Source organism: Aedes aegypti, chromosome 3 (genome assembly GCF_002204515.2).
Source record: "Aedes aegypti strain LVP_AGWG chromosome 3, AaegL5.0 Primary Assembly, whole genome shotgun sequence".
Classification (NCBI taxonomy): domain Eukaryota; kingdom Metazoa; phylum Arthropoda; class Insecta; order Diptera; family Culicidae; genus Aedes; species Aedes aegypti.
The window spans coordinates 26,636,017-26,652,742 of NC_035109.1; the positions used below are offsets into that span (position 1 = coordinate 26,636,017).

At 35.7% G+C, this 16,726-nt stretch overlaps 1 protein-coding gene across 5 annotated transcripts in view; it reads left to right on the forward strand.

The window, feature by feature from the left end:
- Positions 1–1,549: 1,549 nt before the first annotated feature.
- LOC5578567 overlaps positions 1,550–16,726 on the forward strand; it is a 36,550-nt gene continuing 21,373 nt past the window's right edge. Inside the window, exons 1-2 of one of the 5 annotated variants that reach the window (XM_021851861.1) lie at positions 1,550–2,514; positions 9,786–10,181. In XM_021851861.1, the coding sequence (XP_021707553.1) occupies positions 9,943–10,181 (239 nt within the window). In that variant the 5' untranslated portion in view covers positions 1,550–2,514; positions 9,786–9,942. Of the gene's footprint in view, positions 2,515–9,776; positions 10,182–16,726 lie in introns of all 5 variants that reach the window. The other 4 variants (XM_021851862.1, XM_021851860.1, XM_021851863.1 and 1 more) reach the window with 4 other exon arrangements.

A 16,726-nucleotide genomic window follows, 5' to 3' on the forward strand; every position in this document is an offset into this window, starting at 1 on the left:
CGATTCCCACCGGACGAGGATCTTTCCGGGTTGGAAATTTTTTCGACTTCCCAGGCATACAATATCATCGTGCTTGCCAAGCGATATACATAGGCAAAAATAGTCAGATGGCAAACCTCTCCGTTAATAAATGCTGAGAAGCAGGCTCTGTTCCACTAGGTGGCATGGTGTCCATTTACATCTGGATGAATAATCATGTATTTTGAGCCGTCGCATGATGGTACTATATGATGGTCTGAAAATGTCCACATCACACCCTAGCGGAACCGGTTCCGGAATATTCCGAAATACCGGCCAAATCAAAATGTTGGTCCTCTTGGTGCTCTTGTAAATCGGAATGAAAAGCCATGAAATTTGAACCGTCGTTATATACATGTGGATGAACTGCTGAATATGATATACGCCAGTTCCTTCTGAAACAGGTTCTTGGTTTCCTTGTGCCCTTGTGCCCAGAATGGCCATACTGACAAACAATTTCCAGGGTTCCATTCTTGAGTTCCATATCTTTCATGTAAAGCTAAAAGAACGAAAATCGGTTAAAAAATGGATTTTTGAGAGCGTTTTAAAGCCATGGGTCATTTTTGACCCTTAATGCATAATGTGTCACTTTTTTTGTAGCGCCGCTCCTAAAGGTCGCTGAAAGCTACTTTTAGCACGAAAATGTTCGTTTTCAAAAGTTAGGAAAAGTCAGAAAATTTCAGATTTATATCTCTTTTCTCTACAAAGTTACAGCTTATTTACCGTAGCGATTGGCCAAAAATGACCCCAATGCACAAGGAAGGTTAAGGTGAATGTGCATCGAAGCATTAGAATTAAATTTTCAAGAGCACAAATCTGGAGGACCAGACAGTGGCTTGAACTGAAAACTTAATCGATTAGTCACACGCTGGTGATGAACAATTGACAAAGCTTTCAGCTTCAACAAATGTTTAGTTTTCTAGATTTGCGCTCTTGAAAATTTGAGGATTGGCTTCGATGCATCTTCACCATAAATCAAATGAAAAGCACATATAAATGATGATGATAGTACACAATAATTTCTCATCAACACAAGATCGAAAACAAGCTGAAAACCTTAATTGGGCCGAAAAAATTATGAATATCTGAAGGCGCGTACAAAGAATTGATAGTTTTGTAACAAAAAGTTAACAACAACATCTATTATCTTCATTACACGCTGTCAGTTATAATCCCCGTTGCCAGTTCGAATTTCTTTATGTGAAAACCATTTACCTTCGCAATAATCTGTGTCACTGTCGACTGGCTAACCTGATGACAAAAAATATACGATGACTGAGTAGGATCGTATTGATTGGAAATTCCCACATCCACGTATGATGACAGAAATAAAGAGTACCTGAAAAGTGGTTTATTTTTTGTCGCGAAACATACGAGGAAGATAATACCTACTTCCGATGGTTGTCTAAACATTGCTAAATTTAGCATCCAATTGAGTCGAACGAAACATGTTTCTCCCAGTCGAAAGAAAGTGATATTTTTTTTTTTAATCAAAACAATCGATGCAAATTTTATCTCTTTTATTGGCCTTTCTTCTGCTCTTTCTCTCGCTCGTAACTTCCACGATGTCCTCGCGTACGAGCTGCGGATTTAACAGTCTTTCGATTGATTAGCTCAGTGGTGCTCAAGCTGCAGAATACTACATGAACTGTAAAACGTCGTGAGCTTTTCAACTTGTTGAATATCTATTTTCCTATGAATTCAATTGAATTAATTAAATCATGTTAAAATATATGTTTTGAATCCTAATTTCCAAAAGTTGCGGACCGCATTCAACGATCTCGAGGGCCAAATGCGGCCCGTAGTCCGCAAGAGGAGCACCACTGGATCAGGCGAATATGTACGAACGGCAATATCCAGCGGCGTATGTACCGACAAATGACAATCAATCAACTTTCTTCGCACCTTCCGAGAAACGTCCTACCAACGGCACCGGTTCGGGTTTCAAGCCTTAGGCTCCCCAACGAAGGCTGGAACCACCAGCGTGCATTTCGCCAAACCTCTCTCGCAGACGGGCTCGATCGATTGAGCAGTGAACACGCGCCGTGAGCTTAACATTTTTCGCGCTAGGAAACTCCCCGAAACGGATGTAGAGTTGACTCGACTCGCGACGTCAAGGTGCAACTGTCCCACTAGATACTGGTAACGGTAGTGTCGCCCTGAATGTGTCATCGCGATTAAGTAATTCGCGCGTCGAACAAGGTCTTTGATCTACGCCATCATCGTGGTCCCGAACTCGTCTACTGGGGCTGTTGGGGCCATTCCGGTTAGATCAGCTGCTGCGTATGTGAAAATATTAAGTAATACGCCCTGTCATACGTCGTGATAATCGCGGCGCGTATCGAACCGAAGTGAGTTGAAGTGGCGCTAGGCTTAAGGCTGTGTGTGAACTCCGTTGCAAATGAAAGTGACATGAAGGAAAAAGTGCGATGAGATAATATATATTGAATCTCGCGGTTGACGAATATAGTCGCTGAAGGCGCAAAGTTACTTCTTGTTAGCAGCAGTGCACACTGGGCCAGAAAGCAAATTCTGGCGGACAAAAAGTTTCCGTCTTGATTTAGTGATTTTACAATCATAGTGCATTCAGAGAATATGTTAAGAACTTACTGATTGCGATAATCGCAATACGCATACGCTAAATTGTTTATTTAAAAAAGTGAGTTGGTACCACCGTTTGTCCAGATTTCTGCCTAAAACTCTTTATGACTCATACAAAAGAAGATTTTGTCGTGTTGGATTCCTCATAATATGAAAAAACATGAAAAACCACGAAAATCAAGCTCGTTTAGATTGTCTATCTGAAAAGTTATCGAGCAAACAAAAAATAAAATCATCAAGAGTAATAATCAAATGAGCCAGTGACTTTTACCTCGAAGTATATCTATTTTAGTCCAAATGCAAAATAACATTTTTTTCTAAATTAGACGAACAGTTTATTAAACACCTAAAAGTACTCGTTTGGTAAAATTCATCAATTGAGAAGACGCTGATTACAAATCAAGATTCACAGAAATTAGTGGATTTTCCATACTTAGTTGTCAATTTTGTTGTTATGTAATAAAATGGTAATAACGCTCCCAAATCTTAAAAGAACTGAAATATTCAATTTAAAATTGGATTAATTGGATACAAAAAATTTTAACTCTTATTGTTTAATAAGGTGTTGCTAGTCTGGGTTTGTAGTATCGGTATCGAAAGACAGAATTTCGTTTGCACTGTGTAGTTAAGATCAGAGTACTGTGAAGGCCATGTTTAGCATCTCGTTTGGCCAGAATTTTGACGGTTATTTTCCAGGACGATCGAAAATGCAGGATTGTTCTGCACAATACAGGACGTCTGGTCACATGAGGTTAGATAGAAATACGTACAGTCGATCACACCACCAATCAAAACCATACCTTATCTTATCCTTTCTATGACAACTGTTGAGGGAGAAGCCCTGTCTGTGGTAATAATGGTAGTCTAACTGATCGCAAGGACTTGGCTGGCTTTTCGACTTTTGGATTTTAAGCTTTTGTTTTGTACTAATCCCAAGGCCCTCAATTTGATCACTCTTTTTATTACAGAGTTAAAATCGTAATGGCCGTTAATTATCTGTCCACGATCTCTCGATGATCCCTCAGATTTTGGAGGAAATACAGTGTAAAGATTATGAAGTTCAATAGGTAATGAATAAACACCTTACGGATGTCATCTTGCTAGTAATGAAAAAACAGGATGAATTTGTATAGTTCGATCGCACCACAAAATAGAGATATTATCTAACGCCGCGACACGAGTTAAGACTAAGATAGCTATTTTTTACATATTTTTATCGTCCCCAAAATATTATGGAAATATTCATTTTACCTGCACTATGCGGGTAAAATGAAGTTGTTGGTGGTGAAGTGAACGTCATACAAAATACATGAGCAAAACAAACATTTTTGAAATTTTTATTCACACTCATTAAGGTACATCTAAAAATGATTAAAACCCATTCGAAAAAAGTTTTATAGGTGTCTGATTTGACATCATATTTTACGATATTAAACTCATTGAAAACCCCCAAAATACACCAGTTCTAATTTTTGAACGTGATTTTCTCAAATCTTAGTTTTTTCGATGTTTTCTTTTCAGTTTATCTCCGTATGAACACGAACACTCTAATTTTTGCTCTACATTGACTGTGCGTGATAAAAAAATCATTGAAGTTCGTTTTTCATGCATAACAAGCTCGTTGTTCATTTTACCAACCCTTCCCCCAACTCTAAGATATTTCAAAAAGTTTTCAAAAGAAATTAAAACACATGTTTTTCGATTTTTAAGATTGAAAAGTGTTTGAACATTTTGATCACAATTCAAACATGTTCTTCATTTCGATAATGTTTCCAATATTATATGAAACTACAAATGATTCAGATCAATGTTATCTTTTGCAAATGTCTCAGATCAGGGTTTCCCAAAATTTTAAAGAACTTAAATATTTCCACAAATATTTCCACTTTCTTCCCCATTTTCGTCCCCTAAAATTATGATTGTACACTTTTGCTCTCCTGAGCCAAAAAATTACCCTCTGGGGCAATATAGTCAAACAGCTCTAAGCATACACGTCATCTATGATTCAATGAGCGGAGGTAGTCATGACTTTTTGAAGTTTTATAATTTTTGAAACACGTCATACGAAACAGGGCTGAAGATCGCCTAAGTATACAATAAACAAATAATCATTCCAAATAGCATTCTATTAAGATTAATCCAATACAAAGGATATAAATATACCATCTCCTCCAAAGTTTGCTCAAAGATACTTAAAGGAGTTCAAAACCATATCATGACTTGAAATTTTATGCCGATATTGAAATATTTTTATGGAAAAATCTCAAATTACATGAAAAACATAAAAAATACAATTATTGTATTTAAGGTAAATAAATTGACAATTGACAATTGACGAAAAACATAGTAGAGCATAGTAGGCCAGTAAAATTGAAAAATAACTGCCTTATAGACCAATCCAAATGCTTGCGTAGTAGTGCAATGTTGACACAATTTTCTTTGTTTGCTGTGAGAAATGTCAAAACATTACTTTTGTTTGCTGTAAGAAAGTAAACATAAACAGGATTGCTGCCGACTATTCACTTCCTTGTTGAACTGACGTTGATCTAAAGCTCAAATGACGTGAAACATACATCGATACGTTTTCATTCTGAGGAAATCGACTTGTGTAAGATTTATCGTGCCTTGGTGTTCATGACACTTTGCTTGTAGACCTCTATGGGAAAAATGTACTTCAACAGAAAAGTGAACGGCTATCTTGAGGCATGGAAAATTTCTTTCCAGAAATGGTCAAGGAAAGCATTTTTCTTCAATTGCTCATGGAGAAAAAAAATACAAATTTTCGAGATTACTTTACCCGTAAAACGGGGTATCTTTGATAATGCGAATAACTTTGAAAGTGCCACATACTAAACTAAATGAGATAATATCTGTTAATCAGTTAAACAAAACGTATGCAAAGGCTAAGAATATTAGTATGACACTTCATGACAAAGCTGTTTTCCTTTAAATCAAAAACATTTGGGTCTCAATATACGGATAATAAAAATTGATGCAACTTTAGCAATTTCGAGACATTTACGAACAATCTGTTCTAAGTACAATCACTGATGTAGTTTTGAATAGTTCGTCACTTATATTTGATAGCCTAGTTATCATAGAATTTGAATATGGTCGAATATGGAGCGAAAACCATTTTTACAAACTGGGACCATTTTTGTTATCTTCTTCTTTCTGGCATTACGTCCCAGCTAATAAATATAATAAATTTTTTTCAGAATATGATAAGCATATTATGATATAATTTTGTTAGGCTCCGTTATCCATAGAACATAATAAAACAGAAATATAACATAATGTGTTTTATTTCCCTTTAAGATATATTTTTGTTCATTTTTAACAATTTTATAAAAAAATAAATAGATAGTTCTGCATTTCAATAATATACAATATTATCGTATATCGAATTTTGATACTTTGTATCAAACATTATAACTTGGTTTGATATGTTTTCGATACAATTAAAACACATTTTGTTATGTTTATGTTACTCTTCATACACTTTTTGTTATCATTTTAGTTATTTTAACAACATCCTGCATCAAGTTTGTAACAACCTATGTTCGAAAAAAACTTATAACATAATAACATATGCTGATATAATTTTGTTATGTACCCTTAGTCAGGAGGCTCTGTCCCAGTGAGGTCGTTAATGGGGCTCTGCACAAAAATCTTCCTCTCTCTTTTACTCTTCCATAAATTTTGTAAACAACAAGGCCAGTAAAAGTCAAAACCCCATGCAAAATCAAAACAATGCAGAGCCCCGTGCCAAGAAGAAGAAGAAGAAGAAGAACTTTCCTAATGTTTGAGATGAAAGAACTCAATTTTGCATTAAATCAATCCAAAATACATTTTTCTAATGGAAATAAATGCAAACTACCTATTGGGGACCTTGTAAATTTATCCAAAATCAGTGAATCAATTGTCGCGCAACACGCAGCAAAAAAGACATTGTCATCTCGTATTCTTGTTGCAACAATTTTATTCCGCAACATCAGTTTATCACCACTTGAACAGAATATGACAAAGATCGATCACCACGTATGCAACGATTTTCTGGGCTTCGCATTGCAATTTTCGAGAACTTTCTTCGTGTTGGTAAACATTGACACATTATCGAACAGCATCCATAAAACAAATTTGGTTTTGTGTTTAAAATACCGTCGATGGGGGTGACAATGGGTCTGGGGGGTGAGATTGGGTCAAAACGGAAAAATATGATTTATGAAATATTTCAGCTAATAACGGTGATATTACTAAAATTAATAATTCATATGTTAGGGAACATATTATTACACATAATTCATCACAATTTACATTTTTAGAAATAGTAGTTTTTGTTTACTATATCAATAAACTTGTATGTTGAAATTAGATAAAATTTACAACATAAAATTTCTCCTGTGCAAAGTATCACGCATGTACTTTAACCTCTACCGTTATATTAGTAGAAGGTTTAAAGTCTTTTCATTACACTTCACACGTGTTTTCCGGAATCTATTTGATTTTTCAACAAAAATTTTATTTTTTTCGGTACGGTGTCTATAACATCAAAAATGGGGGTGAGATTGGGTCAAGCAAGAACGACAGTAAATGAAATTGCAAGTCCACTTTTTTGACATTTTACGGAGCCGGTAGTTCTCTTTTTCATTAAGATGTGTTTATTCTTTCTAAATGCAGCATCTCTGAAACATCAAACTAGTCTACTTGAGGATTCCGTACATTGAATAACAATGCAACGCATTTTGACAACTTCTCAATCCAGCAACTGTGTTTCGTGCGCAGCAACATCGTAAAATTTTATTAAATGGATTGTTTTTTTTTTAATTAATTATTTATCAGTTTTTTCATATTATACAAACATCTCCTGGAAGTACAAATGAGTTGGAACACTGAAATATCGTGATTATGACGTCAACATCTGCCTGAAATGTATTGATCGTGGAATGTCGCTCCGAAATTTAACTATTTGCGAAGAATTAAAATAATCACTGTTTCAGTACACCTTTGGGGAAACTGAATAGGCTTCATGGCAATGGGGATGAGACTTTGAAGACAATTCGAAGGAAAAAAATAGAAAATTTATGTAAACTTAACGATGAATGTTGTGTTTACATATTTTTTCTCATAGCTCTTCAATTTTTTGGTATAATCGTTCTTTTATGTGGGTTTATCATACTTGTGAAACATCTTAGATATCATTTCATCTTGTTTGCATTGTATTTTATCAATATTCTTCAGCTGTAAATGGTTTTGCAACCATATTATCAAAAACAAGTTATTTCAATTACAGTGACCCAATGTCACCCCCTCTATGGGGTGAGATTGGGTCATTTTTCATTCACTTGTGGTGCCGCTGTGAATTAATATTTTTCTTTAATGTTTTGAACAGTTGTTAATGTACCATCAAAGTACATACACACCAAATTTGAAGTTTATTGGAGTTAAATTGCGATAGTTATTCAATAAATAATTCGTACACATCCCTTTTTGACCCATTGTCACCCCCAACGACGGTAACTGATAAATCGCAAGTTGAAAAGGTTGTAACAATGTTGCCTGCTGTGATTGTCATGACAATTTTGCTTTTGATTGTATCCTTATCCGCAACAGTTGGCACAAACGGTTGTGAACGAGCTTGATTTGTTGTTTGTTATTCGGCTGTTTTGACAATTTGATTTACTGTATTGAAGAATTGGGTTTAACAACGAAATTGTATTGAAACAACTCAAAATTGAGTTGAATCCCGTCTCCGTGCAAGTACGCAATTGAAAAGAAATGTAATTTGAAATGGAGCTCGCTGTAGCTAATTTTTTGGCCACTTCTTGCGAAGAAATTTTAACTTTTCTTGAGCGAAATAGCATACTTAGCTTTAAGAAGTACGCTAAGGCGGTTCACTTTCACTAATTCGTTCAACCTTTAGTTAAAAATTGACATTTCGATAGTTATTTTCCCCTCGAATGATTCAATTTAGCTCCGCGGTCGACTCATTTGAATTTTAACAGACGAATAGTATTACAGAACATAGGTGACAGATGGTTAATTATTCTCAAATTACCGGGTGCAAAAAGTAACTTTTGAACTGGCAAGTTTAACCATGCTTAAGAGCAGGGTTATTTTTAATCGGAGGGAAAATAACTATTGAACTGTCAAACTTTAACTAAACGTTAAACGAATCAGTGAAACAATTCACAGCCTAAGATCTTGTTACACGATTTATTTTTACACGGCTTTTTTACACAATTTCCGGAATGAACACGATATTTTTGCGCGGATTTCGGAATTAACACAGCTTAACAATTAGCCTGGCATCAACAAAAAACACAGTGTTTTTCATTGCTATACACATGAAGAATGATAATCTGATACAATTCGCAAGCTCTGGAATTCAATTTTTAGGAAACACAATCGCTTATATTGTGAACATCTACGTTTTAGGATTACGTATATATTATGTGATTTCTTCTCAAGGAACCCGGAACGTCATCAGCAATCTGTAGTTGGTTAAAATTGCACGTCTACACAAAAGCATTGATACTAAGAAGTGAAAATGATCGTGAATGGATTTTGTTTTAATTCAGTTGTTCATTTTAGTTAAATAAAGAAAACATAAAATTTTCGGCGAAGCTGTTTGTATGAACTTTTTTTTGCAATTTTGCTGAAAATGTCAGCTCACGATTTCTTCAAATAAAACAGATAGCGTATATGTCATTATTACCGGGCTGGTAGTGGTAACACAGCAAAGTAATAGTGGCTTCGGTGACCAAAATGATCAAAATGGTGATTGAAAAGTTACTTTTTGTTGATACAATTGATACAAATTACTGTGCAAAGCTGAATACCACCGAAAAGAAATCTTTATAATATCAATTATCTGTTTCTTGCTGTTTGAGTTTGACCCAGCCTCAAATTTCATTATCAGATCACTAAAATAGTGACTTTGCTAACTTTTTGTTGCAAATGATGACTTATTAGTGATCAGGTCGAAAAAAAATGACTCGCTACCAGCCCTGCTCTTACGATTAACGCAAAACATTTTTTTTATTCCAACAATAGTACTAAAGGTTCTTAATATATTCTCTAAAAGTATCATGGTAGTAAAATCATTTAATTGAGACGAAATCCTCATGTCCACCTAAACGTGCTTTCTTGACCAGTGTGCGCAGTGTTATTATAGGAAACCTGACCAACTGAGCAGCTCTCGAGGTGGCGGCGACGGCAGTTGAGAGCGCTTTCTTCCCAGACAACGGAGCGAGGTTTTAGGCTGAAGCAAATCGACGAAGAGAAATTTGTGGTGGATCGGTTTGAGCCTTACGCGGAAATATGAGGGCACGTGAAGGCGACAGTGAAGGCGTTGTTGTGCGCAAAATGAGGTTAAACTGTTGGCTGAGGTGGTTTGCGGTTGGGATTGTCACGCTGCAGCTGTTGGTTGCAAGCGTCGGCGGGATTTACGTGGTGGAAAAAGGTGGTAGGAAATCCTTTGTGAAGCTCAGCCCGGCACAGTGGACAGAACCGGACCCGGACGGCATGTGGTCGTCGCTGCTGGAGGATTATACACTTGGGTAAGTTTGGGGAGGTTGATCATTCAATAGGCCTGAAATATGTGCAATGATGCGAGTGATATACATTTTCTTCAGAAGAAAAACGAAATGGTTGATCAATAGACTTATGCTTACCTATTTTTGATCGATGTTATTTATGGTAAAATCCATCCTCTTCAAATTTGAAATCATTGCGGAGGAATTTGGTTAAACAGACGCCATTCAAAATTTCTATGGAATTTGTTATGGAAAAGGACAATCCTTTTTATATGTAGATGATAAACTGAATTTAGTAGGGTAAATGATGGCTTCGGCACCCTGAGGGTATTTTCGGCAGCACTAATTTATCGTCCTTGTTTAAATTTATCTATGGAACAAGAGTTAACTTCAATGTACTCAACATATTCCTTGAACTATAATCTTCCATGTAAATCACATCTTTCACAAAAATATTATATAACATGGGTTTTATCAATAAATCAAATAAATGCTTACGAAATTATCGTCATTTGTGAGCTGCCGAATAAAACAACACAAGAACAGCTTATAAAAACTCACCACTTTAAAAGGTCCAATTCTCAGATCCAATGGCAATTTTTTCACACAAGCTAGTGATCGGTGCACTTATGCACTATTGAACTTTTGATTTGTACATAAAACACTCGATAATACCTAATTTTTATGCTTTAAATCACAAATTGAAATTAATGCACTTTGATTTCCTCGGCAATCAATTTTTATTACTGGACTAGGTTGCCAGAAAACCATATTCAATTGCGGTGTATTTATTATTCACGATTTAAATTCACAGAAAAAATAGAACACAACTAATTAATTTATTGGAATTAGCCAACAAAGCATGCACTGGTAACAATTGAGCCTTTTAATACTTTCTTATTAGTAGATTGTAAGGCATAATCTTCAATATACTGAGAAACATATAAAATATACGTCTTTCAATAGTTGAACTATTTTGGCAACACTCCTGTTGTTCTACAGGCAATCAGAGGATGATGTTTTTGTGTCAAGTCATAAGTGAATTGATTTGCAAAGGGCCTATTCTGATTTTCTCATACACTGAGAATAATAGGAACGCAAATCAATTTTACTGGCAAAGTTTGGATTTTGATCCGAATGGATCGAACAATATTAATAAACCTGAAAAAAATCGTGGCACATTGAAAACAAATGTGCAAGTACCGTCGTTGGGGGTGAGATTAATAGAATTATTATGTATTATTATGTCTATTGTGAGATTTGACCAAAAATGCGAAAGTCCTCATTTATTTTTTAACAACTTTCGCAATTTGACTTGATGTGTTCGGCTAAAAAAAAATATGTATTCTCATTGCAAAAATATATTTCACGGTAGCCTCAGGCAGGTATCAAAATTATCAGATAGACGATGATACTATCATCTATCTGATAGACAACTGATACTACCAGTTCAGCCAGATGATACTATCACTTCTTGTCCATCCTGATAGTATCACTGAGAGAATGGTTCCTGTCAGAGATAGAGGATAGAGTGATAGTATCCCTATCCCAAAAAATTCTTATGATACTATCAGTACAACATCTTTCAAATAACAATGATAGAGGTTCTATCTTTATCAATTGATAAAAATAGAGTAAAAATTGTTGGACGATGGGTGTAGAAAATTAACTAAATTCCATATTTAGCAATCCAATGTGGCGGCTTCAGGAGTGTAAGATTTGTTGGAAACCCATGCAATATGGGTATTTTCGGAACGGGCACGATGAGGGGATGACGAAAATCGATGCTCGACGCCATTTTGAAATCCAAGATGGCGGCATCTGGTCAAGGAAAATTGTTGAACCCCATACAATATGGGTATTTTCGGAACGGGCACGACGAGGGGATGATGAACATCGATGTCTGACGCCATTTTGAAATCCAAGATGGCGGCATCTGGTCAAGGAAAATTGTTGAAAACCCATGCAATATGGGTATTTTTGGAACGGGCGTGACGAGAGGATAACGAAAATCGATATCCGACGCCATTTTGAAATCCAAGATGGCGGCCTCCGGTTTGGTAAAATCATTGAAAACCCATGCAATATGGGTATATTTGGGACGGGCGCGACGAGGGGATGATGAAAATCGATGTTCGACGCCATTTTGAAATCCAAGATAACGGCCTCCGGATTAGAAAAATCATACCTCGATATAACGTAACCTCTTTATAACGTAACTCAATATAACATGAACAAAAACATGATTTATGAATGATTCATGATTTTTTACAAACAATCAATGATTTTACTAAACCGGAGGCTGCCATCTTGGATTTTAAAATGGCGTCGGACATCTATTTCCGTCATCTTCTCGTCGCACCTGTTCCGAAAATACCCATATTGCATTGGTTTTCAACGATTTTCCTTAACCGGAGGCCATCTTGGATTTTAAAATGGCGTCGGACATCCATTTTCGTCAGCCCCTCATCGTGCTCGTACAGAAAATACCCATATTGCATGGGTTTTCAATGAATCTATCAAACCGGAGCCCGCCATCTTAGATTTCAAAATGGCGTCGCACATCGATTTCCGTCATCCCCTCGTCGCGCCCGTTTCGAAAATATCCATGAGAACATACCTTGATTTATTTTTATTGGCTTTTTCCCATTATGCGTAAGATTTCGGTTTCAGTATTTGTATCAATGATAGAATAGATAGGGATAACTATAGAATTTTGCAAATAGTATATTTTTCCCCAAAGATAGATGATAAAGATATGCTTGATCCAACAGTGATAAAAAATGCTGATAGTATCTCCATCCGTCTATCAATTGATTGAGATAATATAGCCTATATTCTATTCATCATTTTTCAAGAAGTGATAGTATCCCTATCACTACCCATAGTGATAGTATCATTTGATAGTATCAAAAGATAGACGTTATAATGGTGAATGCGAAGGATAAATTTGAAGCTTGTTACCTGGAATCGAACCAAGAACCTTGTGATCGATAGGCTCGTGTGCACTCCCCTCGTCTATCGGGTTTATGGACAAAAGGTCGAAGGACAAAAGGTCGAAAATGATTTGCTTGGTGGGAAATTTTTCCTTCTTTGAAAAAAGATTTTCGAGCTTTTGTCTCCCCTTTTTTGTTCTTCGACCTTTTGTCCTTTCGACCTTTTGTCTTTCGACCTTCTGTCCTTTCGACCTTTTGTCATAGATTCCGTCTATCGAAGCCTTGATGTGGAGTGATTCTAAAACGATAAATAAAGCTTTCGTATTGCAATCCTTCCATCTTTCTAAGGCAAAATGTATGAATTTCTATAGTCCAGATCGCCGCATGTAGAATTGATACGCAATAAAAACAAATCAAGAGAACCGTGTTCGACCATTCCCCCTCCGCAACGGTCCTTGTATGAAAAAGTAAATTTTGTGTTTGAGCCTACTCCTCCTCCCCCTAGAGCGTTACGTAATTTGTGGACGGCGCCTTAGTGTGCACAAATTTAGTGGCGTTGTGTATTAAATATGACTCTCAGCTATTCTATTTATACCTGCAATGCTGTTCTCAGTGTAGTCTGTATTTTTCTGCATTGGCCCTTTCAACAAGTAGAACATAATGAGTGACGTTCAATTTCAGGCATTGTCAACAAATACGAAAAGTTACCAATACATAACCTAGTTTTTGTACATTTTTGGATTGCCGAAGAGAACAATTTTGTTGCCGACAATAGTAATTGCATTGCCGATAAAAGAACAAGTGCCTCGTCACTTTGATGAGGAAAAATAGACGATTTAGAGAACAAATTAGTGTTTTGTGCATAATAATTAATAAATTAAGTGTGCTCTAGTCTAGTTTAGGTGTCTCCTGTTAATTGTTGTGCTTTGTTGTTGTGTATAATTGCCTTCCTAAAAGTTCAACTGCTTAGGCTGCCGACAATACGTAAGTTCCCCTACTATACCATTTAAAATTCGGGTTTTCATCTACTTATAGGTATTCTACTAAACAGCTCGAAGATTTATTAGATTTTTATATGGCCTACAGAATACTTTAGATTCTCTTCTAAATTATCCCAGCTACAACATTGCTGAAGCTTACAGTTTGATTGGACATCTGGATAATTAGTTATTGGTGATCTCATTGTATGTAGTATTCTGGTATTATCATTCAAGATTTTCAGAGCAACAATGTTTCAATTTCTGTATAATTATGGATTGAAAACTGTAGTTATTCTACGTCAACATTACGTACATGCATTTATTCATTCTGATAACAAAAAGCTTTTTCAGATATGTTGCGTAGTGTCTACTTCTTTACAAATATAAAATTCCCTGATATTTCCAGGTTTTACCAAATAATTCCAAGTTCAAGAAATCCTTCAATTTCAGAGAGATAAAAAGTTATTGACAAAATAATTTATTGAATTGAATTGTATTTGATAAAAAGTCTTCATCATTGTTATATCGTTTGTAAGAGCTCTGATCATTACTGTGAGCAGACCGGCACTTACAAGTGCATAAGTATGCTTCATCCTTAAAGTTTATTGATGAAAGCGTATTCGGGCGAAAACAGATCATGTTAGGTAAAATGGTCCAAAATGCCACTTTACGGATTTGTGTCGTTTTCTCCTAATGAGATCGCCTTTCGAAGTCTTAACAGTAACTTTACAATATTTGCTAGCTACCATCATGAAAACGTTTCTCAAATTTGAGCTTTTGATGGTTTTAAATCGTGTAGAAAAGTTGGTTGAAAAATGAAGGTGGTTCAAAATGATCGAATGGGTGAGGTAAAATGCCATTTAGTATGAAGAACGAAGAGTCAGCAATTAAATTTCTCCACGAATTTGCTCTGTGACGTGGAAACGCTTATTCGTTAATAAAATCATCAGGAAACCTTAATATTTAGTCAAAAAAGTGAAAAATGTTGAATTTCACCGAGAAATTAATGAAAAATCTATGAGTTTATGCCCAAAAGTTGTTGCGACAACTCTTAGGTAAATATATTTGAACATTGTTCGGCAAAGAATATAGATTGAAATGTTCTAGGAATGATTTAATGAGGTGAGCCATTTTATCCCATCAGTGAGAATTGGACCATGTTCCCCTATTATCAATTTTTGGCCCGCGTTCAGTGAAGAAACCTTAATTGGTATACATGGGCCGTGTGGATACTCAAGACAGCTAAATTAGCGAAAAAAGAAAATGACAATATTATGACAATATTTTACAACCGTTGTTTACCAAATTGTGAACTTCAAAAAGGCTAGTTATTTCAAACATGTCTAATCACTTCATTGTATCGTGTTAGTGTTACAAAAGTAAATTTGTTTTTGATGTCTCAGGAACATAACCTATAAATTAACTCAAAGATCATAAGGAATTTCTTTAAAGGTTCTTTCAGATATTTTTCAAGGAAGCACTAATTTCTCCTGGATTTTATCCGGGGATTCTTCCATCGATTTTCGTAGCATATCCTCCTTCAAACTTCTTCAAAAATTCAACAAGAAGCTTCTCCAAAGCCGCCTCCAGGAATTTCTTAAAAATTGGCCTTCAGAATGTCTTTAAGATTTTGACTAGGAATTTTCTTTCACCTTCAGGGGAATTTCTCAGAGATTTGTTTAAAAATACCTACACTTATTCTTAGAGTTTTCTCAAGGAAGTCTATACAGATTTGTCCAAGTATTCTTTCAGGAATTTTTCCAGGCATTTCTCCAAGTGAATTATTTTTTTTCCGAAATTTGAGCACATTTTCAAAAATGTTCGTGGGGTTTTCCTAAACCAAATTATAGAGTATCATCTGATGAAACTTGTGTACGTTTTCAAGGCACTCTTGATCAATAAGGGTTACTAGAAGAACTCATAGACCCTTGAGGAAAATTTAGAACATTTTCCAGTTAAATTGCTAGGATGATTGAAAAAAAAACCAATCAATGAAAACTCTGGATAATATCCTGCAGCATTTAGTAGGAAAATTTTCTGCTGCAGTGTTAATTAGTATGGAACCTTAAATATTTGTTTGTAGATTCCATGAGATTTTTTTTAGGAATTTTTGGAAGAAATGCAGTTGCAATTCTTCGATGAGATTCTAGAGAAATTCCTATAAAAAAATCTAGAGGAACTAAATGATGGAACATAATGTCAAAGTTAAGGAATTCTTTGAAAAGTTTTCAATAGATTTCCTTGAATAATTCCTCGAGGATTTTTAGAAGAAATTCTTTAGAGTTATCATCAGGGTTCTGAATTTTCGTATCGATGATGCTAAATCTACGATTTTTCGCCCGTAAGGAGAATGCTTTTTTCGCTTCCTCACGTGAACATCTTTATTCGCTCACACTAATTTTCCCTGGAGCAACGATGGAGGATAACCGAAAATCACTCCACTCTGGGGATAATTTCTTTTTCACTCCATCGTATTTTCGCTCACCAACTGCTCCCGAGAATTATCACTATGTGGATAAACAAAAACTAGTGCCGGCAACGGGATTCGAACCTAGAACATTGCTAAAAACAACCGCGATGCGTGCACGCTAACCATGCTACCACACCAACTTGACGAAAGGAGTGGTTAATTTGGTGCATAAAAGCAACTGCT